Source organism: Pteropus vampyrus, unplaced genomic scaffold (assembly GCF_000151845.1).
Source record: "Pteropus vampyrus isolate Shadow unplaced genomic scaffold, Pvam_2.0 Scaffold113, whole genome shotgun sequence".
Lineage (NCBI taxonomy): Eukaryota > Metazoa > Chordata > Mammalia > Chiroptera > Pteropodidae > Pteropus > Pteropus vampyrus.
This window is the reverse complement of record NW_011888894.1, coordinates 1,129,565-1,156,402: the sequence shown is the minus strand read 5'-3', so window position 1 is coordinate 1,156,402 and position 26,838 is coordinate 1,129,565. Positions and strand designations below refer to the sequence as shown.

Here is a 26,838-nt window from a genome sequence, read left to right as displayed (position 1 = left end):
AGTTGGCCGTGGGAACCCCTCCCAGCTGGCTCTGCCATCCCCAGTCTAACACAGGGTCTCAAAGGAAGTGTTTGTGGGAGAGCTAACTCAGATTTTAAACTCATTCCGATTGGGCTGTAAAATGCTCACTTCCGTCCTACCCAGGTGCAGTGTTGGTCTCGGCTTGGGGTCAGGGTCTGATGCCCTCTTCCTGGCCTCAGGACGGACTGCAGCAGGATGAAAGAAGGCAGGAAGGAAGTGGGAAGACTCACTGGACCATCTTATAGAACACTTGATCTAAGGACTGAAACCAATTTTCCCAATTTGATAAATGGGAAAGCTGTGTCTTGAGATTGTTTTATTCTGCATTCCCAGGGATGGTAGGGTGCTTTGATGATGGTTAGAGCCAAGACTGACCTGCCTTCAAATTCTATGGCTTCCCTTGGAGCTAAGTCTCAGAGCTCTGGGGCTCCTGGCTACTCCTGAGTCCTTGTCAGCACCTTGATGTCCCTAGGTTTTCTCTTGCTTTGAATATCCTTGGCTGGCCCTGGAGATCTTTCTAGGAAGGCGCAGATGTCTGGAGGAGGAGATGGGAGTAGGGAACCTGGCTAAGGGAGGGGACTATATAGAGCTGATTGGTGGCTGGGCTAGTGCAAGTAGCTACACCCTCTATTTTCCCTTTAGAAGGAAGGGGCTTATCATGAAAGAGGCAGTTGAGACCTTCTCTCTTGAAAGCTTTAGCCTGATGGTCCCCGGGCCTCTGTGTCCCCTTCTCCCTCCCCTAGCCACCTCATCATGGCCTCCTCCTCCCACTTGCTCTGCTACCCTTACTGCCTGTCTCATTCTGCCTCTCTGTCTCGCTCTCCCAGTCTGCTTGTGTGTCACTTTTTCTCATCACATCCCAAATCCTAGAGCCCTAGAGTTTTGTCCCCTGTGTGCCCATTTACCCCAGCCTTGCCCTCTTTGCATTTCCTCTTGTGGACACTTGGTGGCACTATTATCTAACATGTGAAACCTGATTTGGCCCAGCTACCAGAGGAACGTGAGAACCATAAAGAGATAGGTGGGGGTGGGAGAGGAGAGGGGAGCTGGGGAGCCGTGTACGCACCCACACATGTCTTCATGAGATATGAGAGAAGGGAAGTGGAAATATTGGAGGGCGGAGTGGGAGACTTTAAAACAACTTGTTTTTCCACTGAAGGCAAGAATAAAACCTATTAACTGCAAAAAAAAAAAAAATTTTTTTTTTTTTAAAAGAATCAGAGGAACCCAAAGAAAATGAAACAAAATTAACTGTAAAAAATTAACCGTATTTCTGTACCCGACACCACCCTGGAAATAACTACTGTTAACGTTTGTATATATTTCCTGCGAATATGTTTTCTTCTCTGGAGTTCTCACCCGCTCTGTCCTTCCCATTCCTCCGCTGGAAAAAATTGGATTTAGGTTACAGTTGATTTTCATTATTTGCAGATTCTGTATTTATAGATTTGCCAACTTGGTAAAATTTATTTGTAACCTCAAACTCAGTACTCATGGTGCTTTCATGATCATTTGCGATCATATGTGCGGAGTGACAAAAAATTCGAGTTGGCTGACTTGCATGTTGCCAGCTCAGTTGGGACAATGTGACACTCTCCCTTCTGTGTCAGCTCTTATCCTGTCAATAAGTGTCCCTTTCTCGGTCTACTTAGTGTCATATTCTTTGCATTTTTGTTTTTGCTCTTAATTGGTGATTTCGCTGTCTGAAAAAGCCCCAAAGTGTAGTGTTGAAATGCTTTCTAGCATTCCTAAGTGCTAGAAGGCTGTAACATACCTCGTGGAGAAAATCTGTTAGATAAGCTTCATTTAGGCATGAGTTACAGTGCTGTTGGCCATGAATTCAATGTTAATGAATCAACAGTGTATATTAAATAAGGTGTCTTTAAACAGGAACACACATAACCCGGGCTTATGTATTGGTTAGTTGGCAAAAATGTCATGACAGAGACTGGCAGGAATCTAACCCTGTATTTCCCCTAGGAGCAATGGCTCATTGTTCGCTAATTTAGTGTTCACGGTGATTTATAGAACATGTAACTACCACCAGTAATGACAATCAACCCTACCTATGCAGTTTGGTAAACTGCTTTTATCATCTAATATTTCCTTAGGTTACTAAATAGCCTCTGAAATAAAATTATTGATAACTGCATAATGTTCCATGAGATGACTATAACATAACATTTAACCTACCTTTGGATAATTTTCTGTTGCTGTCGCAGATAATTTTCTGTTGCTGTCGCAGTTTTCCTTTTTTATGAACAACTCTGTGACAAATCAAATCTTTGTCCACACTCGGATTGTTTTTCCAGAGTGAAGTTTCTAGAACTGGGTCAGAGAGCATGCTTATTTTTAAGTATTTGACAAAGGTGACCAAATAGCCCTCCAGAAAAGTCATACTAATTACACTCCATCAGGAAGTGGAGGAGGGTTTAAAAAAAAGGCTTGGAGAAGAGGAGGAGGAGGAGAAGCGTGGTGCTGCCTTGGCTGAGTGTCGGGGGAGTGCAGCAGGGTGTGGGAAGGCTGCTGGGGACTTCTAGGACCCGAGGCAGTGCTGGCCTGGTGTGCGGCCATGGGATCAGCTATTATTCAGGTTCCCAGACCCACATCCCAGTGACTCTCTCAGAGGGAGCCCCGGAGGGTAGTCAGGTGGAAGTGCTTCTCTTGCTGTGGAGGAGGCCTGTGACTCCCTAAATCACTCCTGGGAATGTGGGGACAGACTGTGCTTTCTTGTTCTAGAGGGCTGAGGCATGATTTGGCAGGGTCTCTCAGCTGTGTCTGGTTAAAGAGGCCTTCCTTTTCCTTTTAAAATTTTGTTCATTTAATTTTTGAATTATGTAATACATTATTATATATACCTATATACATCTATCCATCTACCTAACTTCCTATCTACCTACCTACCTACCTATCATTTATATATCACCTATCTTTATCATCTATCATCCTATCCCTATCACCTATCTCTACCATCTATCATGAAAACTCTCCCTCTTGCTCTGTACTCATCCAATAGTTCGTCATTTCATTTCCTCCCTTGCAAATAAAACCACTGCAGTTACTTTCCTTTGCATCTTTCAGGTTTATTATGCATATGCAAGCAAATCTGATGATAAATCCTTAGCTTTTACCCTTTTAACACAAATCGTTGCACATTACACTCACTGTTCTGCACTTTGCTTTTTAATCCTCCCCCCCCAGTTTTATTGAGATATGATTGACATCCAGAACCATATAAATTGAAGTTATGCAGAATAATGACTTCACTTACACATATCGTGAAATGATTACCATATTAAGTTTAGTTAATATCCATCACCTCATATAAATAATACCCCCCTGAAAAAAAGAAAAAAATATTTTTTCCTTGTGATGAAAAATCTTAGGATCTAATCTCTTAACAACCTTCAAATATACCATACAGCAGTATTAATTATAGACAACGGGTTGTACATGACACCCCCGGTACTTAATTTTTTAATTAGGATAACTTAGAGACCGTTTCATATCACACAGCAGTCCTCATTCTTTTTAGAGCTGCATAGCCCTCCATTGTGTGGATGGACAGTAATTTATTGAACTTGTCCTTTATCGGTAGACACATGGGCTATTCCAAATCCTTGCCAGTTTAAACCATGCTGCAGTGAATAACCTTATACGTATGCCATTCTGTGCATGTACAAGTATTTCTGTATAATAAATAAATGTCTGGAGGTACAACTGGTAGGTCAAAGGGTGTTTGCATTTGTAATTTTGATAGATAGTAGCCAGTTACCCTCTGGAGGGGTCAAGCATTCCCAAAGCCTTGCCAATAGAGGGGCTGCTAGACTTCAGAGATTTTTATAAATCTGATGGGTGAGAAATAGTATCTCATTAGTTTTATTTGTGCATCTTTCATTACAAGAGAAGTTGAGCATCCTTTTTTTTTTTTTAAGAAGCCTTTTTATACTCGTTTCTGAAAACTGTGCCCTACTCTGCCCATTGTTCTGTCGGATTGATCACACAAGGGCCACATCTGGTACCCATCCCTGTCCCAGCCTTTGCCTGGGCTCTTCTCACAGGGCCAGCACTGAGTGGACCAAAGATAGAGACAAAGTCTTGGCTGTACCATCATCTCATGGAGGAACTGAAACCACTGATCTAAGTCAGATGCTCATTAAATGAGATAATGCATGTAAAATGTTTCACACAATGCAGGACCCATAGTAAATGCTCTGAAAAAGGCTGCTTATTATTTTTATGCATACGACATGAGAACCTACCAGGATCTATATATCAGAAACTGAGTCATTGCTTGCTGTCCCTGTGTGAGTACAGGATGCCCGGGGCTGGCTCAGAGCCCTGGTGCTGCCCTGGGACTCTGCGGGCAGAGCAGAGCACACAAGCCTCTGGTTTGGATCTGGTTTTCACCTCTGCTAGGTTCCTTGTTTGTGAAAAGCCCAGTCTTAAGAGCAGGGCTGTGCCGAGCCAGACTGTGGCTCATGAGGTTTGTATCTTCACTGAATTTTCTTCTCACTCTCTGATGCCGGTGCGTGGCCTTGGCCCTCGCCCTTTAAGCTTCCTTCTCTCCTCCTCTTCCTCAACATCTAAACTATTAGGGTTTACAGTCTTCCAAAGGGGCAGGTGATCTGGACTGATGGGCAAAAGGGAGTGCCTCAGGTTGTGGGGCCTGTGGGAAAGCCAGTCTGGACTCAGGGACCCCACATTTAGGGTCATGGCCATAATGGGAGGTGGGGGAGGGGGATTTCCAGACAGAGGTATGAGCTAAGGGTGAAGGGCTGTGGCATTCAGGCAATTTGTTCCCCAGTTCTGGGTCTGACACCTCTAGTTCTCAGTCTGACTGACCATGGAGCTTTTTGTCTCTGCAAAGATTCATGTGTCTGAACCCACTGCACAGGGCCTGGGCCTTCCGCCCAGCCCAAAGGGTGGCCAGCGTGACAGAGAATGGCCACTGGCTGGTGTGGTGGTCTCTGAAAGCATCCAGTGTTCCTGTGGAGCTCCACCCACCTGTCTCTGTGTCTTCTAGCTCTGCAGCAAGATCCTGGAGAAGACGGCCAACCCTCAGTGGAACCAGAGCATCACGTTGCCTGCCATGGTGAGCCTTGGCCCCTGGGGGCCCACCCCAGAAGGTCCTAGGCTCCCAGTCTCCCCAGCATCCCACTTGTATCCTAGACTTTGGTTCTTCACAAGGACCCCACACCAACATGTCTCTTTTTCCTCTGTAGTTTCCCTCCATGTGTGAAAAAATGAGGATTCGTGTCATAGACTGGTGAGTTCTGAACCTCAGGGTCTTTTAGAGGTGGCCATCCTCAGAGGTCACTGGGTCCTTAGTTTCCTTCCATTCAGTCTGCGTGCAGTGAGAGAGTATGTTTCGGGTGAGGCAGTCTCCTATGGGGGAGGCAAAGGAGGAGGGCCGTTCTTGGGAAGCTATTCACAGCCCTGCTCAGAGACAGATGGGGGGCCAGCCGGGTGGGCCTGGGAGGGCTCCAGAAGCCTGAGATCCCTGAGGCTAGGAGGGGCCTGGAAGACTTCTAGGAGGAGGTGGGGTTTTAATAAGTTCAGGGTGAGGGCATTCCAGTGAGGAGAGGTTCACAAACAAAGGCAAAGAGGCTGGAAAGAGCAGAGCTTCTGCAGGGATAGGGTGCGATGCCCCCTGTGTTGGTAGGATGGAATGGAAGTGGGCAGAATTGCCTCAGCAAGGGACATACCACTGTGGGCTTGCAACAGGTGAGGGCAGTAGCCACGCAGACATCTTAGAAGAGTAATAGTATTTATCACTTGAGCACCTACTGTATACCAGGCCCTCTGTGCAGCAAGCACTTCACATTCACAGTCTCACTTGATCTCAGCTTGACTCCTCTACAAATGATGAGGTAGGTTTGCAAAGATTGAGTGACCTGCCCCAGGTGACAGCTGGGAAGCAGCTGAGGCCAGGTTCGAACCCAAGCCGGCTGCTCCCAATGCCTGCATTCTTAACCACTAGACTATGCTGCCTTCGAGGTGGTCCCTCTCATGCCTCAGAGGCTTTTAGGGGTCCACACGAGGATCCCCAGGACCTTCCATACACCAGGCTTTCCAAAAAGAGAGAGTTGTCCTTTCTCTGCCCCCAAAAAGTCTTGGCTCTGCGGTTCCCAGTGTGTTGTCCTTTGGTCTCAGGCCCATGGCACCCCCAGCCAGGAGGATAATGAGAGACTGGAGAAAACCCCCAGGCCACAGAGCCATTAAAGTGCCCGCCAGTTCCCCAGGCCTAAAGAAAACAGCTTGTGAGAATTAGAGGAGAGGAAGGGAGCAGCCAGGAGGGCCGGGAGGGAGAGGCCTCTCGGGCCCTGACCGCCGGTATGTTCCGTGGGGAAGCGGTTTGGGGGAGAGGTGTGCTTTACGTTCACAGAATGATCTCTTCATCTTAGCTCGCGGTGCGTGTGCGCACATGTGTGCGTTGTGCATGTCTGTGCGTGTGGATGCATGTGTGCGTGTGTGCACACGGGTGCGGTTGTCCCATGTGTTGTGGACGGGTCTTGCCCAAGTCTGTGTGAGCTGTGTCAAAGGCATCAGCATACTGTACAATCCAAACACATTACAGAATCTGGTGGTTGCATCTCTGGTTTGGGTTGAAGTGGCATTTTTATTGTGAGTCTATTTTCAGACTTGCTGTATTTTCCAAAAGCAACCCCAAGCCCCAAAACCCAGCTCTTGGCCAGAAAGCATTCTGGTGCTGCAAGTTCCTATCCAGAACAGTGCTTTCTTCCCAGAAAACTCAGATAAACTTGTGTTATTACCTGAATCCTGGAAATATGATCTAGTCCATATGGCCTTTTCTCTGTAACTTAATCTTCCATTCAAGTCTTTAAGAATTTCTCTGTCATTAAGAAACAAAACCCTCAAAACTACCCCTCCCCACCTCCATAAAACAAAATCTCTCTTCCTGTTCTCTTTCCCTCCTCAGCAGATTCAGGTAAGACCAGGCTGGTCTTTTCTAGGGCTTGGTCACCGAGGCAGTTTAAAAGTCCCCTCGACCGTCAGTAATCTGGTGTCGATAAACTCATTATAAGATGGTTAAAGGAATTTTTACTTTCCAGTTCTTGTTAACATCATTCACTAGGAAAAGTGATAAAAGATCTGTGCTGACAAGTCGCTCTTCCTGATGCAGCCCCCGCCCTAATGGCAAAATTTAAAATTAAAGCTTAATCACTTCCCCAGGAAATACAAAGAGGAAAGAAGGGAGCAACAGAGGTATTTCATGGTTTAGATTTAAAAGAGAAATGAAACCACCATGCTCGATTGTTGTTTACATTGGGGCTTGGGTGTATCATCGCCTGAAGCTGCCTGTGGCTGAAGGGCAGCAGGGAGAGGGGGCCTTCGGGGCTCCAAAAAAGAGGGAACATGCTTCCAGGCAAAATTCCGGGAGATAGGTCTTGCCCAGCCCAGCTCTTCTCAACCCCAGCACGATGACGTTTTGGACCAGAAAATTCTTTGATGTGGGAGACTGTCTTGTGCATTGTAGGATGTTTGTTAGCAACCGTGCCCTATCCCTACACTTCCACCCCAATACCGAAAATGTCTCCATACTTTGCTAAATGTCCCCTAGGAATCCAAATCACTGGACTGAGAGCCACTGGTCTAGCTTGACAGGGAAGCAGCAGGCTGCTGCAGTCAAAGCTCAGGTTTCCGTGTCGGGCATTTCCCGTTCAAGTCTCAGCTTTGCCATCTGGGCAAATGACTTACCTTCTAAACCTCAGTTCTTCACTTGAAACTGGGGCTACTTGTAGTCCCTACTTCACAGGGCTGATTGAGGGCATGAGATAAGTCATATGATGCTCAATAAATGCCTGTCATAACTATATATTATGATCAAAAGGGACAGGAGTGGGGCAGAGAGGGACGGTCTGCACAGGATATTGTTGGCTAATAGGTTCATCAATTCGTTAGTCCCCTTGAACTTCTACCCACCGTCCCCTACGCTGGTTGAGAGGGGAGAAACCTTCCTTCTGGGAAGCAGGACAGGTTCCCATACCATGAGCGGGGCAGCGTTTGCCCTGACACACTGGAGCAGGAGTCAGGACCCCATGGTTTCAGTTCTGGCTCTGCCCTCCCCCAGGATGACCGTGGGCAAGGACTTTATGGTTCTAAGCCTCAGCTTCCTCATTTGTGCAACGGAGATAATAAATAAAAGTACCTATTTCTTAAGGTTATTGAGTAAAGGAGGTTATAAGTGTTTTGTCACAAAGTCAGATACAAAAAGGAATAGTGCCTTAGCGTTGGCTAATTTAAGACCATGACCTTGGAGATAGTTTCTTCCTGGTCACTTGATTTTTCTCCTTGGTCTGGATATTTCTTGAGCTCCTGGGCCTGGCTCTCCCTGGGTCTGGGGGTTTGGCTCCCTGAGAAGCCTCCTGCTCCCCAGCCTGTCTCTGGCCTCCTCTCTCTCAGCCTGCAGACATCCAGGCTGGCAGTCCAATGTTGGCCTATAAGGTGCTGATGGTTGATGAGACAGACTCATTCCCTCCTGTGGAGTCCTGAGCAACACTTTCTTTCCAGTCTCTTCTCCGCTAGTATTGCCAGGCCTCAGGGACATACCCAATGTGAGGGCTTGGGCTCTGGCGATGTACATTTCCTTTTGGGTGGACTGTGGTCTGCACCCTCCACCTGTCCCTGTTCAGGCCTTCTCTGTTTCCCTGCTCTAGGGACCGCCTTACCCACAATGACATCGTGGCCACCACCTACCTGAGTATGTCGAAAATCTCTGCCCCTGGAGGAGAAATAGAAGGTAAGTTCCCCCTCTTTTCTGCCTTCTAGTCCCCCTTGCTCTCCCTTGTTCCACCCCCACCCATCTTATACTTCTAGTTTTGAGAGTTTGCATGAAAGGGAAGATTATAAGGTCTTTGCTGCCTCTTTTCCAAGGAGAAGGGACCCTGGCCATCGAGAGGGGTGGGCTCGTGGACATTTAGGATTCTTCGCCCCTCAATGGTGGAATGCGCCTCCTAATGGTGCAGAGGGCAATTCACTCCTGCAGAGAAAGTTGGGGGCTGCAGCCATGTCATCCCCTGGGGTTTACACTGGCCGACTGCGCCCCAGCAGTATCTATTCTGAAATAACTTTCATTGGTCTGTTAAAAAGTAGTCTAAGATCATTTAAGAGACAATCTGAAAGAAGAATATAAAATTTACCCATGAAATTACCCTCCCAGACAGGAACTAACTATTGATATTCTGAGACTTTTCTGTATGTATGTATGTATGTATGTATGTATGTATGTATGTATATATGTATATATGTATATATACACATACATGTATTATATATATACGAAAAACAGTGTTTTGAAACAATTTTTAATTGTTTTGAAAATCACTTTTTTGTTACTTGGTAGTACAACATATGTTTATTAATGTTATTAAACATTCTTCTACAATATAATATTAAGTGACTATACATGTTCCATGTGTGAATGCACCATAATCCACATTAACTAGCTAATGTCGAATTATTTAGGTTTTTTCTATTTTTTCCACGTCATAAACAACTAACTTTATATTACTTTTGTAGCTGAATCTTTATGCAATTCACGATTTACCTTTTGGATGAATATGTAGAAGTGAGATTGCTATGTCAAAGGATTTGAACATTTTAAAGCTTTTGGCACGTATCAAAATTGCCCTTCCAAAAGACTGGACTAATTTACACTCTAATCACTCAGTAAGCCTGTTTTGCTGCACCCTCACCGACACAGGGTAAAATAATGACATTACAAAAGAACTTTGTTAATTTGATGGGTGTCTTTTATTTTTGCTTTGATTTTAATTTCATTAATAGCTGATGAAGTTGACCAATGCAAATTTAAAAATGTTTTCATACTCATTTTGTATTTACCAATTATATACATTTATATACTTTATTATAAATTTCTTGTTCATGTTCTTGTCTGTATTTCTGATGGTATATTTGTCTTTTTCTCATTGTTTTGCAAGAGTTCTATACGTGTATGGATGTTAACTTTCCCCTGTCACATACATATGGTAAATAATTTTTGTCAGTTTTATTTTTAACACTTAATAGTTTTTGACATATAGAAATTAATTTTTTTTTTATCCAGTCAAATCTACTATTCTTTTCTTTAATGAAGAAGGCAAGGATCTAATATTACTTTTTAAAAAATTCATTTTTTGGTAATGCCAATGCTATATATTGAATGATCTTTTCTCTGTAATTTGAACTGCCACCTTCGTCTTCTACTAAATTACTAAGTGTGTTTTAGAGCTTGTTTCTTGATTTTTTCTATTATCTTTGATTGTTATGTCTGCTTATTATTTCTTAGGTTTTGGTATCTGGGTTATGTTGGCTCTGTAAAATAATTGGAAATATTTAAAATCTTTTCTAACATCTGCAATGTTTTATGTAACACAAGAATGTAATCTTTTGAGGATTTGAAAGAATCACCCATAAAACCATATGGGCCGGGTGCCCTTTTTCGGTGGGTGTAGCACTTGATCTTTAAAATCTTTTCAATTTCTCCTGTGATCGTTGTTATTTTCAGTTTGTAACTTTAACTATAGTCAGTGTTGATAATTTATATCTTTCCAGAAAAGCATTTATTACATTAAGGTCTTCCAATGTCTTTACATAGTGTTGTACAGATCAATAATTTAAACAATTCTCTTTACCTGCAATATTTCCCCCATCTTATTTTTAAAGATATGTATTTGAGTTTTCTTTCTTTCTTTTTTCATGATTAGCCTTGTTACAAGGTTTTTTTTGTTTTTTTGTTTTTTTTAACTTTATCAGATGTTTTAAAGAAATGGCTTCTGGATTTATTTATCAATTCCAATATTTTTTCTAATTTTTTATTCTCATATTTTTACTTTTTTTTAACTCTTTTTATTTTGTTGTTTCTAGCTTTCTGGTTAACTTCTTGTGTTTATTTTAACAATTTCTTATTTAAATAATGGATGTATGGTTTCTGTCATGCTTTTCGGCCTTCAGCAAACCCCAAGGTTGTATTCGACTCCGTTTTTCACTTTCATTTTTTCTGTCTAAATATTTAATCTATTTTGAACTTATTGTGGTGTATTTTCAGAGAGCAGTCTGATTTGATTCCTTTGTAGATCGTCTATTTTTTCGAACGAGATGCTGCTTGTGGGAGTGTTATCTCTTTTTCTTATAGTTTGAAAAATTACTTCAGTCTTTCTAGGCTCAGGACTCTTTTCACTGAATTTTGTCTGAGACATGGTGAGTTGTAAATCTGAGTTGAGGAATAATTCCTTTTGTTCTAACGTCACAACATGGGCAGCTGAAGACGGGGTGGGGTAGGGGTAAGAGCGGGAGTTCTGGAGCCGGGCAGCGTGCTTCTCTTTCTTTGTAGCTGAATGAGTTGCTCCAAGTCTCCTTTACCAGCCTCAGCCTCATAAGGATGTTATAAGGATCCAGTGAGATTATAAATGTAAAGTTCTTAGAGTGTCTGGTACACAATGAGCCCTAAAGTAATGTTTGCTGTTCAGTATCATTATTATTGGCTTTCTGCATCACTCATCTGATCTTTTCCCTGTATTAATTCTGCTTTTTTACTGCTTCCCATGTGGTTTAAAATTGGCTATTGCATTTTCAGTTTCTGGTCACGCCTTCTTTTTTCCTCTGCCATTCCTTTTTAATATTTTCCTTTCTCTCTTTGTTCTCTCCCGGAGTCTTTGCTTTGTTCCACAAAAGCTGTGTCTTCTTGCACTCTATTGAGGATTCAAAGTCATTTCCTGAGACTTTCAAGTGAATGCTCTTCTGACTCTTTCAGATGCCAGTTTCCTATCCTGGTTGACACACTGTTATTCCTCCTTCCTCCTTCCTTCTTTACTCACCCTCTAATGAGATCTGTTCAGTGTAGGTGTCTTTCTACAGATGGTGTGTGGGTCTCTGTCCATGCATCTGTACGATCTTTACCTGGAGGACAGGTTAACATACCCAGTTTCTGGAAGACTCCTAGAGCTCTTGAAGTTGACCAATGCCTTCTTCTAGGTTCTCTGAAACATTTTTTTTTTAAAAAAGCTCTTTTAGTTATAGAAAATTCAAACAACATAAAAGTAAATAATTGTACAATGAAATCCCAGGTGCCCTCAACTCAACTTTAACATTTAGCTGCTCTCTGCCATTCTGATTTCATTGTTGGTACTTGAAATTAGTGAAATACACAAAAAAATGCCTCCCAGAAGGCACTGCTTTCAGGCCTCCTGCTGTCCCAGCACCTCCCCCTCCTAACTGGGAACTGCTGTTCCAGGATGTGGACCCCCTTTCTCTAATGCTGTTAGGTAACTTCTGAACATGGATCTCTTGGTTGTTCACGTAGAAATATTTGAGGCAAGGAGCAGTGCATCATGGGGGTGGAGTGGGAGAGAGGGTATTCTGGCCCCCCTCACAGATCGGGACTCCTGGTATGGAAGGAAATCTCTTCTCCAGTGTTCTGACTGGTGCTATATCCCTGTCTCCGAATCTGGGGACAGACCCCCGGCAGAGGCACAAATCGACCTTCTGACTGTTTTCCGACAGCGCTGTTTCGTAAGGCTACAGATGTGCCTGCCATCAGCCACCTAAGAGAGAGCTTAGATCCCTGTTCCCCATCAGTCTTCCTGCTGGCGGTGATGATGGCCTTGATCTTTTTCAGGGTTACTGTGATTATTTTCATGGCAATCCGAAAAAAAGGTATTTATTTGGCCACTAGATGGCGCTCAGGCCATGGGCGGCCCAGCGTGGTTCAGGGAGTCACTCAAAGGCAGGACCACTGTCACCCACAGATTGTTTGAGAAGTAAACAAGAACCTTCCTGCAACCAGCTAACCAGTTTAAAATGTTCTGTTAAGTGTCTTATTCTCTGTAACAACAAAAGAGTTAAACTTACTGCTCTAACTGGAGCCCTTCTCCGTGATTGCTCTGATGTCCCTTCCCTCGGAGGTGTGTCCCTTGCCCAGGCCTTGAAGGTCAACTCCCTCCCAAGTTTCTGCCACTTGTCCTGAGGCCACCATCTCAGAACATGCCACTGCATCTTTCCTTTTAGCTCTTTGTATTTTTTTTCTGCACATCGGGGGTTTCTAGCACGATAATACACTTTATTTCCTCACTGCTCTCAAAACCCAAACTAAACCGAACTGTAAAAATGGGTTTTTTCTCCGTATTCCCTGGTCTCATGGTTCACTGGATTATTTGATCCAACCCAGAGTTTTTGTTTTTGTGTTTTTATTTTTATTTCCAGTGAGGACAGAACCTAACACTAGTCTCTTAAGCACTTCTGCCCACAAGTTTGCCTGGGCACACTTAAGTATTCCTTGGACTCTGTGCTCCAAAGCATTTAGTAAAAATTTTGTTCTCTAGAAAGGAGTGCTTTCAACTTCGAAGCCACAGTTCTTTTGAAAGGTAACGGGCACAGGAGACCCTTGAAACCTACACAGATTCTTATATACTTTTATGCATGTGAAAATCATGCTATATCTGTATCCTACCGTTTTTTCCACAGCGAAGAAATATGAAGTTAGTTTCTTTTTGTCTTTGGAACTTAGGGTTTGATTATTTCACAGCAGTTCTCGGATTTTCCTCTTGCCTGGTGCATGGGCTGGTGTCAGGCAGCCAAACTGTGGGTGTGGGAGGTGTGCCGAGAGGCAGAAGAAGCCGGCAGGGCTGGCCTCAGGTAATGGCCTCAGACTCTTCAGGAGGAGACATGGGTGTCCCTGGGGACTATCTGTAGGGCTGTGATGGGGCTGTGATGTGCAGCTCATTGAGTTGGGGTAGCTGCTCTCATTCTCCCCAGGCTTCCCCTAGGTGAGAGAGTTGAGCTTGGCTGCGGGGGCCACAAAACTGGGAGTATTCAACTGTATTTTGTGGCTCCCACAGCCCTGGTTCCTTGGGTTTAGGGAAAACACACCAAAACATTTGTGTTTTGGCAGAAGGGTGATGAGGACTAAATAGAGGCGTTGTCTTCGGTGCCTTCACTGGTCACTCTGTCCTTGACTTTATGAGCTGTCTGCAGACACGGGGGAGAGAATCTGAGATGATCTTCAGCACCTGGAAACCTGAGACCTTGCCCCCAAATTAGGAATCACTGGCCTAGGTTGTCAGCAGGGCCATGTTTCATGAGGTGCTCAGCACCGTGCCTCGCTAGGTCTGCTGAACAAACTAATGAACGAATGAAGGAAGGAAAGAAGGAATTAATGAAAGATGTCATTGGGAAATAGGCCACTCTGCAGCCACCCGTCTGGTCTTCTTAGACACCAGAGGCATGTGTTGGTCAGATGGGTGGTGGGATTAGGGGACAGCTGTGTCCAGACTAGTTTGCAGCCAGGATTCAGAGTTGGTCTGGGTGGGAGGCAGGTTTGCCTTTGCAACAAGCACATGAGGGTTGGAGCTCTGACCTTGGCCTCATTAGCCTGGAATGGAATCTGTTTGCTTCTGGTGGACCCTGGCCCCTGCCTTCCTTGGGGCTGCAGCTGGGCTTGTGTCGGTATTCTTGCTGTTGCTGAAAGTTCCCCTACGACCAGAGGCCCAGCTTCCCCACTGACGAGAACCTATGCCTGTGCATATGAAAATGGCCATGAATTGCGGTTTCTGTAGCCCCGATGCCTGCCAGCCGGTGTTCCCAGCTGAGGCCTGGCTGCGGAGAGCTGAGCGGCTGGATCCCAGGGCCTCAGCCCCTGCAGCTGGGCCTCGTCCTCCTTGCTGCCTTCTGCACTGGATTGGTCGGCTCTTGCATCCAGACTTTCAAGTGCCTCTCCTCTCTCTCTCTGGTTATTTTTCCTTCATAATGTTTTGCTCAACTCTTGGCTCTTAACTACAATCATGGAGCTACGGGAAAATAGTAATAGGCATTATTTTTTCTTTAAAAATTTTTTAAAAAATATTTAATTAATTAATTTTTAAATTGGGGTAACATTGGTTAATGCAAGTATATGATTTTCAGGTGTACATTGTAATTTGACATCGGTATATTCTACTGTGTGTTTACCACCTAAAGTCCAGTTTCCTTCAGCTACCATATATTTGACCCCCTTTACCCGTCTACCTCCCCACCCCTTAGCCTCTGGTAACCACTAGTCTATAGTCCATGTCCATGAGTCTCTGTTTGTTTGTCCTGTTCATTTGTTAGGCATTATTTTTTCGAAGGAGACCAATAGGTAAGGGTCATCAGTAAATGAAAATAATCAGGGAATTCACCAACCACATCTCTAGGCTTGGACATTTAGCTGGTTGGAAGAGAGGACAGGGAAGGCATAGAAATAAGAGAGGACTGTGAAAGGAGACTGAGGGGTGCCCACGTTTTTGGGGGCATTTGCACCTGCTTAGAAGTGAGGATAGATTCTAAGAGCCTGGAAGTGTGCCAGAATACCTCCTTCCCTTCTTATTTCTCAATAGCTCTTACCAACATTTAGGGACACGCTCTAGTGTGTAGGACCTCCAGCTAACAGACAGAGTCTGGCGTTGTGCTTCACTTGAAGAGGCAGATGCCAGAAGCCAGATCCCAGTGTCTGCTGCTGTGAAAATGCAACAAGGTGCCCTCAGTGGCAATACTAGAAATGACCACTAGATGGAGATGTTGTGCCTCGTAATGTCCTGTGTCTGAGAGCTGGGTCCCAAGTGTCAACCTGCCTGCTGGGTGGAGTGCTGGGTGTGCCTGGCTGCCTAGCTCTGGCCCTTTCGTGCTTCCCCCACCCTTTCTTTGTGTCTGTACTTTGTTCCCCTCACTTTTCTGGCTATAGCATGGAAAAGCACATTTTCTTTCCCGTGTTATTTCTTGAACGTATCGAGTCAAGTTTCGGGTCCAATTTTCAGTTGGCAAACAGAACACTCAGACGTGCAGCCAGACGCCAGTGGGGAGGGACCTGAGGGCTCGCCATGGTACTGGGGGCTGTGTTTGGCGGGGGAAGTTCGGTGATGACTTAGTTGGTGGTAAATTCACAGCTGGGCTGGGAGTAGGGCCTCGGGCCACATCTGTTTCCCACACGGGAGCTGTCTTTCCATCTGTCTGTCTGCCAGCTCTCCATCCACATGCCCATTCATGTAACCCGGTCCTCCTCCCAGCCATTACCATCCTAACCCCTTTTCCATTTCTTTACGCTTCAGAGGAGCCTGCAGGTGTGGTCAAGCCTTCTTCAGCCACAGACCGTACGTGCTTTCACCTTGGGGACAATAAGGGGGTGGGCCTGGGGGTTTTGCTGGAGGAGAGAGGGCGCTGGTTGCCAGGGAAGTTTTGATTTGCCAGAGGTGGGTCTGAGATTCCCCACCGCGGTCCCCTAGCTTACCTTCGGCTGTTAGCTCTCAACTGCAGTTGAATATGTAAATTTCTTGGAATACTTTAAAGGCAGTTCCCTCGTACTCCCCAAACCCCTTCCTGAATCTGCTTGGCTCCAGCTGATGCTCGAATGAGTCCACTCTCTCGGGTAGAGAGGGAGTGGGGCAGGGAACATCTCGGGGACCAGAAGGAGGCCAGGGTGAGTTGAAAACCCTTGATTTTGAAATTTGCAAGGTAAATCATCATCGATATGGTTGTTACAAATAACCAATAATGGTCATGTTAGTTCCATTGGCCTGGGCCTCTCCCCCCTGTTCCAAATGCCAGCGCCTCGTCTGTGCTGGGGGCTAGAGGGAGAGGAAGATGGATGCAGGAGGCCCTGCTCTGGGGGAGGCACGTTCGTCCTGCCTTCCGGTGGGGAATTTCTCATTTCTCAAGCCCGGTACTCCACACTGCGCCCGCCCCCTCTCCGCCCCGCCCCAGGGTCTTGCCACTAGGTGGGACTCAAGGTTCACTCACGGACTCAGGTCTGGCTCAAGCACTTCCTTACCCCACCCTGCTAGTCTGGGTTGGATCATCCCAGATGGCTCCTGTCCCTGCTCCCCCCCTGCCCTCCCCCTCACCGCTGCCCCCACCCCACTTCCCACCTTTGGCATTCTGGCTTTTCAGGCTTCTCAGAGTGCACCAGTGAAATCTCATCCTGGGAAATCTGGCTTTCTGCTGGAAGATCATGACATTAACAAAAGAGGGCCCCCCCCAAAGGAGGGAAATGCTAAGGAGATTTTCCCTCATCATTAGTGTGATTCTCCTTGTAACTCTCCTCCAACTTGCTCTACTGAAAGAGTATTCTTTGCATAACGTGGGGAGAGGGAGGCTTCGAGGTGGTCTGTCTTGGGGTGGAGGGACATGTGCCCTGGGACTACTTTGTGGGGGGACATCTACCCGGGATCCCTCCCTGGTGCCCTGGGAGATGGATGGCTTCTCTGGTCACTAGGCATTGGGGCCTCCACTGTGCCTCCTCACACTCATGTGTGGGATGCAGGATGGGGTACTGGCTGAGATGAATAGGTCTGGGGAGGGCCCTGGCCCCAGCTTTGCGTGCTGGCTCAGTGCATGAGCTTTGAGGTCAGACCGTTTTGGGTCATGCCACGTTGAAGTCATTTATTCCTTTGCATACCTGAGCCTCAGTTTCCTCATGTGTAATATGAGATAAAAATGACAAAAATCTCCATGTCTCAGCATTGTGGTGAGGATTAAAGAGAGTTATGGGAGACAATGGGAGCTGTCATCAGTGTCACGGCTCCACACAGGTACAGGCTGCATCCTTTGCAGGTACAGGGAACTGAGGGCTCAGGCATGCAGGTAGATGTGTTGAGCACTAGAAAGCGCCCCCCCCCCCCCCCCCGCCGGGGCCAGCCTCTCTGACCCTGCTTGTGTCTCCCAGTGGACGACCACCTGGGCTTCCTGCCCACCTTTGGACCCTGCTATGTCAACCTCTACGGCAGTCCCCGGGAGTTCACTGGCTTCCCAGACCCCTATGCAGAGCTCAACACAGGCAAGGTGAGCCAGCCAGCCCCCCACCTCCCCTCGATCCCAAGGCCTGCGTGAGGGGTCTTCTAGCCTGGCCTGGGGAGCATCTAGGTCCTGCCTGGACTCCAAGGGCCTGGCGGGGCTTGGGCAGGCCCAGGGCCAGGCAACCATCTCCTCAGAGAGACCTCCTTCTGCCTGGTCCCCTCTGGCCCCTTCCTCCCTCCCACGCCCCTCCCTTCTGCCTCGTCTCCCATTTTCCTGGCCCCCGAGGGACCTAGACCATCACCATCTCATTTGTCTCAGGTTTTATCTCTCCTCTGGTTGGGTTGGAGTCTGGTACTGACCATCTGGGTGGCTTGGCCTGTAACCTGAACTCTTTGGGCCACCATTTCCTCACCTGCAGAGTGATAGGGGTGGCTCAGGGACCTCCTTGGAGCCTGAGAGATGACCTCAGGGCCATATCAGGCACCTTTCCTTGTCTGCCCCTCCATCCTCCCTGCTCCTGGTGATCCAACCTCCCCTCTCAGGGGGAAGGCGTGGCCTACCGAGGCCGGGTTCTGCTCTCTCTGGAGACCAAGCTGGTGGAGCACAGTGAGCAGAAGGTGGAGGATATACCTGCAGATGACATTCTCCGGGTGGAGGTGAGAGGGATGGCTCTTGGAGGGGCGGTGGTCAAGGGGGGCTGGCCTTAAGGCTTCCCGGTGGAGGAGGGCTCAGTTTTACCTACACTCACGTGCCTTCACCCCTCTGAGCCTCAGAGCCTCAGCTGGGAAGTGGGAGTAAGCCCACACCTACCCGCCTCCCTGAGGGATATTCAGAGTCTCGAGAAAGGTAAATGAAAGTATTTTTAAAAGTCTACAGCTCAACACAGACTGAGAGGCTATTTTATGACATTAACGCAAGAATAGGTAACATTAAGCACTCACCACGTGTCGGACAGTGTGGTGGTGACGTTATGCTGTCGTTGAGCCCTCCCAGAACCCGTGAGGGGGCTGCTATTAGTATCTCCATTTTACAGATGAGGAGACTGAGGCTCGAATGTATCAGAACAACACGTGGGGGAGCCGAGCCTTACGTCTGAGAGGCAGCTGTATGGAGTCCGCGTGGTGATTTAAGCTTTCAGGCTCTGTAGTCAGATGGTGCTGGCTTCAGTCCTGGCTTGACCACTTACCAGCTGTTCAGTTTCCCTGTCTGTAAAGGACAGCTAATAATTATATTCACCTCCTAAGACGGTTATGAGGGTTAAGTTAATTCATACCTATTTATAGTAAGTACTCAATCAGCGTTAGCTGTTATTACTATTCGCATTCTTCAAAAACCCAGTTGTGTAACTCTTCTTTTCTCTACCTGTCGTGAAGGGAATCATAAAGTCATCTTGGTTCTCGAGATCGAGTGCCTCCCGTGTCCTCAGCCCTGTGCCCGACACTCAGAGGGGAATATGGGATTTATTCATCCTAAGCGCATGGCAACCCGTGGCCACTGCGGAGCTGGCTGGTGTGGGGAGACCCTGAGTGGTGTGGGGTGGACGCTCTGGGCAGAGGCGTGGTAGTTTATAGCCTTTCGCCCCTTCTGAACATCAGAGGCAGAAGACCTGCCTCCTGGGGGTGGCGGTGCCATGGCTGCTGGTTTGGATTAGGAGCAACATGGCCTCGGAGGCACAGACCTTATTAGAGGAATATGGCCAAGCACACAGGCCTGGAATGAGTTTGCTCAGTTAGTAACCAAATCTGGGCGCCGTTGCTTAGCTGGACCATTCGCCACCCATCAGTCCAGCCAGGATTTGCTGGGCGCCAGTCACGGCCAGGGCCTGCCAGACATGTGACCCTCCCCAGCCCGGTGTCTCCCTTCCTCCGCCCTGTGACTCTCTGGCCGCCCTCTCTGTTTCCAGAAGTACCTCCGGAGGCGCAAGCATTCCCTCTTCGCCGCCTTCTACTCAGCCTCCATGCTGCAGGACGTCGACGATGCCCTCCAGTTCGAGGTCAGCATCGGGAACTACGGCAACAAGTTCGATACGACCTGCCTGCCACTGGCCTCCACCACCCAGTACAGCCGGGCGGTCTTTGATGGTGAGCTCGAGGCCACGCACCTGGATGGAACGCAGACCATGGACAGGGGCTGGACCCTAAGTCCTGTCTCCCATGGAAAGTTGCCAGAGGTCCGTTTGAGGGCCTGGCTCAGGCAAACCTGCTTGTGGGGACCCCCTGCTCTGCCCACTGTGTACTTCTTCCCCTGCTCACCTCTAGGTGGGTCCCTGCTGCCAGGGCTCATAATTGGTCTCCCCAGACTGGCTGTGGTCAGCATTGGTCCTGACCTATGGCGATCATCTACCACATGGTGGGTATTGGGCTTGGCATAGGAATTTTGGAGAATTCAGGTTTTCCAGGGTCCTTCTAACTCTTCTGTTTTGATGAGTTGGGGACCCTTAATGAGAGCAGCAGCTAAGGGGAGCTCAGGCACCTTGTCTGGACACAGGGGAATGCTGGTCATGCACGTGTGTCCGAAGGAGCTATTAGTGGGGAGGGGAGCAGATGCCTGTACCCATCCCACCCTCAGGCCCCTTCCCACCCAGCCCCCCACCCCTGGCTCAGTACCAGGCCTTCCTGTCCTCCCAGGGTGCCACTATTACTACTTACCCTGGGGCAACGTGAAGCCTGTGGTGGTGCTGTCATCCTACTGGGAGGACATCAGCCACAGAGTCGAGGCCCAGAACCAGCTGCTCAGGATCGCTGACCGGCTGGTGAGTGGAAGTGGCCCCGCTCCTGCTCGCACCCTGTGCGTGCATCCCCACAGTGGGGGTCTTCAGACCGGCGCCCTGTGGGTGCACACAGAACTATGCCCATAGACCTTCACGGTGTCTGGGGTCCCTTGTGTTCTAACGGTGCCAGGTTTGTGGTCCTGTCCTGCATACCGGGAAGAGAGCAGAGTAAGTGAGAACTGTCCTGGGGGAGCCCTTAGTCTCACGTAGGAGACAGCACAGATAAAGAGCGGAGAGAATTCGAGCAAGGAGCAGCAGGACAGAAACTTGCGTCCATTCATTCAGCCATTCATTCCCTCATTCATTCACGCATTCATTCATTCACTCACTCACCCATTCACACACTCATTCATTCATTCATTCATCAGATGCCTTTGACTCTTACTACATGCAAGGGCTTGTGCTGGAAACTTCTAGCTGGAAGGTCGATGTGGACAAGGAGCTGACCTGCCTTCAGGGAGTCAGTGTAGCAAAGGAGAGCCCCGGTTCACCCACACCTCCCACACAGAAGTTCCAGACTCAAGTTCAGGTGACATTTCAGGAGGACTAGGGAGATGGGGCTCAGAGGAGGGGGAGGGTCAAGGAGCGTCAGGAGGGCATTGCAGGGTGGCGGGAGGCAGGGGCTGGGTCAGGAGGCCATTGAAGTGGTCCAGGGGAGAGCGGTGAGCACTGGGAAGGGCATGACCTGGAGATAAAATTGCAGGACTTGGGCTAGAAAGGCCTGGTAGTCTGTTGGGTAGGGGAGGAGGGAGGGCCAGGAAGAGTGACTCTAGTGGCTGGGGTCTGGGAAGTCGGGAGAAGAGCAGTATGGACGAGGCCAGGTGGCGACTTCTGATTCGGACGTGGCCAGGGGGTTGCCTGTGGAGGCTGGAAGTGTCAGGCCTGGCGCTTGGCCAGAGAGTGGAGGGGAATCAAAGAGCACAGGGGAGTAGAAGCTGAGGGCGAGAAGCTGGCGTTCCTGGGAAGCGGGTGGTGGCCCCAGGCCATTTTCTGTGAGTACACGGTGTGTAGCCTCAACCAAAAGGCAGGTGGCCTGTGCGAAGGTGGGGGAGGCAGGTGTGGCCATGACACCCGAGCGAGTGAGGAGCAGTGGGGTGTTGGGGTCGGGGCTGAGAAGCTTGGGCACGTGTGTGGGTGAGGAGGGAAGGTGGAAGGGGAAGGGGCTGACTGGGGTCTTGGAGTGGCTGGGAGGGGTACAGGCCCAGGTGGGCTGCTGTGGTGGCCATGCCTTCCTGCGACCGGCAAACTCTGAGGTACAGGAGCACTTGGATTCGATGCTCTTTAAGTCCAGACCCCGTTGTCCGGGTCAGCTATCCTCTCATAGGACAGAGCCTGAGGGTGGGGACTGTGTGTTCTTTCCAGGGCCTATCCCCAGACTGGTGGTCCCAGGGTGGAGCACATGCTCAGGAAGGCTTTCAAGTGGAGAGGAGTGTGGGGGACAGTCCTTGTCCTGACAGGTATTCTGTGAGAGATCTCTGCCGCCCAGCTCAGGACAGAGGCCCGTGGAAATGACGGGGTAGTGCTCCATGAAGCAGACCAGACGAACCCTGGCTGTGACCTGGCCATGGGAGTTTGTCGAGGGAACTCTGTTCCTGGAGGTTTTCTGAAGGCTTCCGTAGGGAGGATATGACCCAAGCCTGCTGGCGGGTAGGATTCGGGAGGGAGAGAGCTAGAGTACCAGTTTCCAGGCGGGGAACTAGAGGGACTCAGAGGTCGCTGACCTGCGAGATGGCAGGTCTGGCTTGAAGAGGCCCATGAGCAGCAGATGCAATCCAGTTCTGCTGAAGCCTGCACACAGCACTTGAACTCGTGACCACATGCAAGGTCGGGGTCCCAGGCTTCGAATGTGGATGTTTGGTGTGGGGATCCCGGGAACATCCTTGAGACAGGACAGATACTGGTTTGCCGGATCTGGGCTCTGCCTAACTGTTTTAGTTCAGGGACTCGGAGTGATGCCAAGGCCTGGGAACTGGGGGTCTGCCGTGTCCCTTCTGCCCTGCGGTGCCGGTCCTGACCCTTGCCTGCTTGTTCCCCAGGAAGCCAGCCTGGAGCAAGTCCACCTGGCCCTGAAGGCGCAGTGCTCCACTGAGGACGTGGACACCCTGGTGGCTCAGCTGATGGACGAGCTCATCGCAGACTGCAGGTAGGGGTGCCGGGCACCCACGCCCTCTCTTCTGGCTCGACTAGGCCCCTTTCCCTGGGAGTGTTCGTGTGTGGTGGTGAGCAACGGCACGTCTCCCCAGCCATGCTTGGCCAGCAGTCCAGCCCGTGCTGAGTCCAAAGGTGGCGGAGCCAGCGCGGGGAGTTGAAAAGGTGACATTTAGAGCAGGTCATAAATCTCCCTGCAGCAGCGGCAGCTGTGAGCCGGGGGCAGCTTGGCTCACCTGAATGGGGAGCATTGTGTCTCTGATCCCCGACCTCTTATTTCTCTGATGGAATCTGCAGGAGGAGCTGGCTGGTGGGGGTGACGGCGCCCCTCCTTCCCCCAAGGCCATGTCGGGGACCACGGTTTCTGTTTAGCCTTCTATTGACATGGCTGATTGTCAGGAGAAGGGGGCCCTGGTGGTGATGGAGAACAGGGTCTCTGAGGCCTGGCAGAAGGGGAGCATCTCTGCATCTCGTCCGCTGCTGGGTGATTTGGGGCTCACCACCTGCCTGCTCTGAACCTCAGTTTCCTCATCTTCAACTTGACATTGGGGATGACTACTTTATAATATCACATAAACAAAGTGCCTGGCCCTTGGGAAGTGTTTAATAAATGGTAGCTATAATTATTATTAAGAAGAAGCAATGTCAGGAGATTGTTCTTGTCCCTTTTGACCAGTTTTGCAGCTTTGGGCAGCTTCAGTTCTCTGGATTTCGGTTTTCTCAGCAGTTAAATGGACTTAATAGTAAAAATTTGCCTTTAGACTTTCTATGAGGTTAAGTGTGAATATATGCAAATGTGTTCTGTGCCCCGCTCTAAATCCTGTTGTTCCACTCCTTACTGAAGTTATGAGAAATGCCTTCATGCTGAGACAAGTGTCACCAAGCCACCTAATACAGTGTCCTTCTAGTCCTTTTTTCGCCAGTTGGGAAGTACATCTTTATCAGAACAATTGCCCTCCCCCACCCCACCATTAGTGGAATTGCAGACAGATCATTCACTCATTCCCCCAAACTTCCTGAAGCCTGGCAGGCTCTGCGCCAGGCATGCAGAACATACGGACAAGGGGACAGCTTCAGCCCTCCAGTGGGTGATCCATGCAAAAGTGAGCAAATGAAAACTGTGTTGGGGGTTAGAGGCGTGTGCTTTAGGAGCTCAGAGCAGGTGCATGTAACTCAGGTGTAATTCGGATGCTTCCTGGAGGAAGGGATGCCCGATGTGAACTCTGAAGGAGTCAGCCTTTGGAGTGGGGACTGCCCAGGCAAAGATGCAGAAGCCTAAAATGCCTGCTTCCTCTGGGAGAGGATGAGGGGGTCACCAGGGATGCTGAAGTCAAAATGAGGCAGACCTCAGGGGTCTGCTAAGGTGAGCTCATCCCTGGGCTCCATCTGGGGGCACAGTGATCCTGTGGTCCAGATGCACACTCTGGCTGTAGTGCGAGAGATGGGCTGATGGTGGTGGTGAGGGGAGACTGGACGAGGCATCACCTAAGGCAGGGCTACTAAGAGATGGGAAGAGGGAGGCCAAGGGCCGTGTGGACTATTCAGGAGGCATCGAGATGACAAAAGCCTTGTAACGAACACGTTCTGTGCCAGTTGCTGTTCTAAGAATTTTATATGTATGGACTAAGCATAAAAATCTCATGAGGAAGGAAGCAGAATGATCCATCTTTTACAGATGAAGAAACTGAGGCACGGAAGGATTAATTAACTTGCCCAAATTCACGCCTTTAGTAAGTGGCCGAGCTCCTCAGTGCTGTACTGCTCTCTACTGGATAGGACTTGATGGCGGATTGGACGTGGTGGCCCAAAGAAGGTCCAGAATGAGCCCCTGGCTCTAGCGAGGGCAGCCAGGTGGACAGCAGGGCCATTCTCAGAGGGGTCAGCAGGAAAAGAGCAGGTCTTGGGGAAGATGAAGAGTTCAGGACTGGTTGTGTGGCGTGGGAGGTACCTGTGGGACACCTGTGGTCTGGGGGTTAGAGGACAGAGTGGGGCCGGAGGGGCACACAGGGACATGGTCACCATGGAGAGGGCCTCGGTGACTGGCTGCGTATGTCCCACTGGCCCAGCCTGACAGCCTGGGTGTGGAGGGTGGGCCGGGGCTCTGCTCATGACTCATGCGTTGTGTGGACCTTGGCAGGTCTGAGGTGCCTGAAACATCTGAGACGGGTGGGACCCAAGTCTTGGGCTGCCCTCCTTGGCTTTTCAGAGTTCTTGGAGGATTTAGCTTAAATGCTTCTGCTAAAGCCTGGACCCCTTGAGTTGCTCTTCTCATGCTATAAGGGGGCATGGGGCCCCCTGAGGGGTGCTGGTCCTGGGTCAGGAGCTTAGGAGGAGGTTCCCATCCTCTGGGGAATGCACGCATGGCTCTCCAGGGGCGGAATGCCTGCCATCAGGACCAATTCCTTCCGGCACCACCTGAGGCCACCACCATCCCTGAGGCCACGGCAGGAGGGCTTCCTCTACCTCTGGCTCTGCGCCAGCATCTTCACAGCTGACAGGCAGGGCAGCCAGGCACAGGGTTCATGAGCCAGCTCGCATTGGTTGACCCGTTTCTCAGCCAGCCCCTGCCCATGCCTCCAACATCAGTGTCCTTCATTCCATCAGACCCTTTTCCTGCCTCATCTCCCTGGGAGCCTCTCTCCCTCTGGCCACTGGCGCCCACTCCATTCTTCCAGCCCAGCCCTCTCCTTTCATCTGTACACCCGCAGACCTGCCTGCCCACACACATCTCCACCTGGGTGTCCTGTCAGTACATTCATTTCATTCTCTGAGATCTTCCTAAACTGTGCCATGCCACCTCCACTTCAGCCCTTCAATGTCTCCCAGCTCTCAGCCTGGGGGACAGGCCACTCCTTGCTCACAGACCACGACAGTCCTACCCTCTGGCCTCCTGTCTCTGAGCCTTTGTCTTGTACGTTTACTGCTCCTGCCAGAGCACCCTTCCTGCTCTTTTTGGCCTGAAGAGCTCCTGCCAGCTCAGCTGGGTGCAGCTAGGGGACACTTCCTCCAGGGAGTACTCCTGACTCTGAGGCTGCTCACTGGGGGCTCCCCAAAGGCAGGGCTAGACCCAGCCCCCAGCCAGGACCAGCGAAGCTGTTGTTCACGAGGAGTGAAATGAATGATCCCGCAGCCAGGTCATCTTTCGGGCTGGACACTGCGGCTCCTAGGCAGCTCTACCTGATGAGGCAGCCGCTCACCGCAGAGGCAGGCAGTGACTTTGTGAGCAGTCCAGCTCTGTTCTCAGCCTGTGCTGAGCCCTGCCTGCCTTTTCCAGGTTAGCCAGAGTTGGCAGGGTCAACTGTCCCTTTTGGGGTTTGGGGGTACGGTGTCATCCAGCCTCCTCTTCTGGGTCTCCCTTTCTTCCCACACCCCCTGCCTTGGGCTTTCCTGGGGTGGGACCGGTCTGAGACATCTCGTTAGTGGCAGTCGCAGGTCCCAGCTATTTCTTGGGGAGTCTTGGCTGGGCTGGTGGCTTCCGTGAAAATCTCCCTTCGGTGGTCTGTATGGCAGTCCCTCCCAGCTCCTGACCCAGGCTGGGGGCATAAATCACCCTGGTTGGCTTGGCTCTCCATATTCCACTCCAGACCCGCCTGCCCCCACCCTCAGGCTCACTCAGGCCTCCTTCCCAGGCAGGCTCCAGCCAGGACTCTGGCCCAGGCCCCCCTTTACCCACCGAACATGCCCCTCCGCCACGTTTGAGTGAGCCGGGGATGGAGGCCGCCCCTCTCCTGGCCTGGGGCAGCCCCATCCGCGGCACCCTCGGGGCAGTAAATATTATATTACTACAGGGTGTGCAGTACGTGACCTGAGACAGGTCCCGGGGCTTAAGTTTCCTGAGATGGAGTTTGCGTACTGCTCCCCCCACCCTAAAAATTCAATTAAAAAAAATAACAGGAAAAATGTAGTGCGCCGAGGGCCTGCCAGAGTGGTGTATCTGGCGGCGGCGGTGCCGCTGCGCTCCGGCGGTAATTGGTTCTGCATAGCTCGGGGAAATTGGCAGAAAAATAAATCAGCCGGGAGCCGGAGTCGAGACGCTGCGGGGAGGGGAGCATGAGGTGGGGGGTGCTGCAAGTGGTGGGAGCAGAACTGGCGGAGTGGGTTTGACTGATGTCCTGCTGGGGAGTCAAGGGCTC

At 49.5% G+C, this 26,838-nt stretch overlaps 1 protein-coding gene across 1 annotated transcript in view; it reads left to right on the top strand.

The window, feature by feature from the left end:
- The window catches only part of DYSF (dysferlin), a 211,933-nt gene that overhangs the window by 67,275 nt on the left and 117,820 nt on the right, over positions 1-26,838 (top strand). The window contains exons 15-23 of the mRNA XM_023533853.1: positions 5,048-5,116; positions 5,247-5,290; positions 8,703-8,785; positions 16,104-16,145; positions 17,717-17,832; positions 18,330-18,443; positions 19,691-19,868; positions 20,415-20,539; positions 22,594-22,700. Of these exons, the coding sequence (XP_023389621.1) occupies positions 5,048-5,116; positions 5,247-5,290; positions 8,703-8,785; positions 16,104-16,145; positions 17,717-17,832; positions 18,330-18,443; positions 19,691-19,868; positions 20,415-20,539; positions 22,594-22,700 (878 nt within the window). The remainder of the gene's footprint in view (positions 1-5,047; positions 5,117-5,246; positions 5,291-8,702; positions 8,786-16,103; positions 16,146-17,716; positions 17,833-18,329; positions 18,444-19,690; positions 19,869-20,414; positions 20,540-22,593; positions 22,701-26,838) is intronic.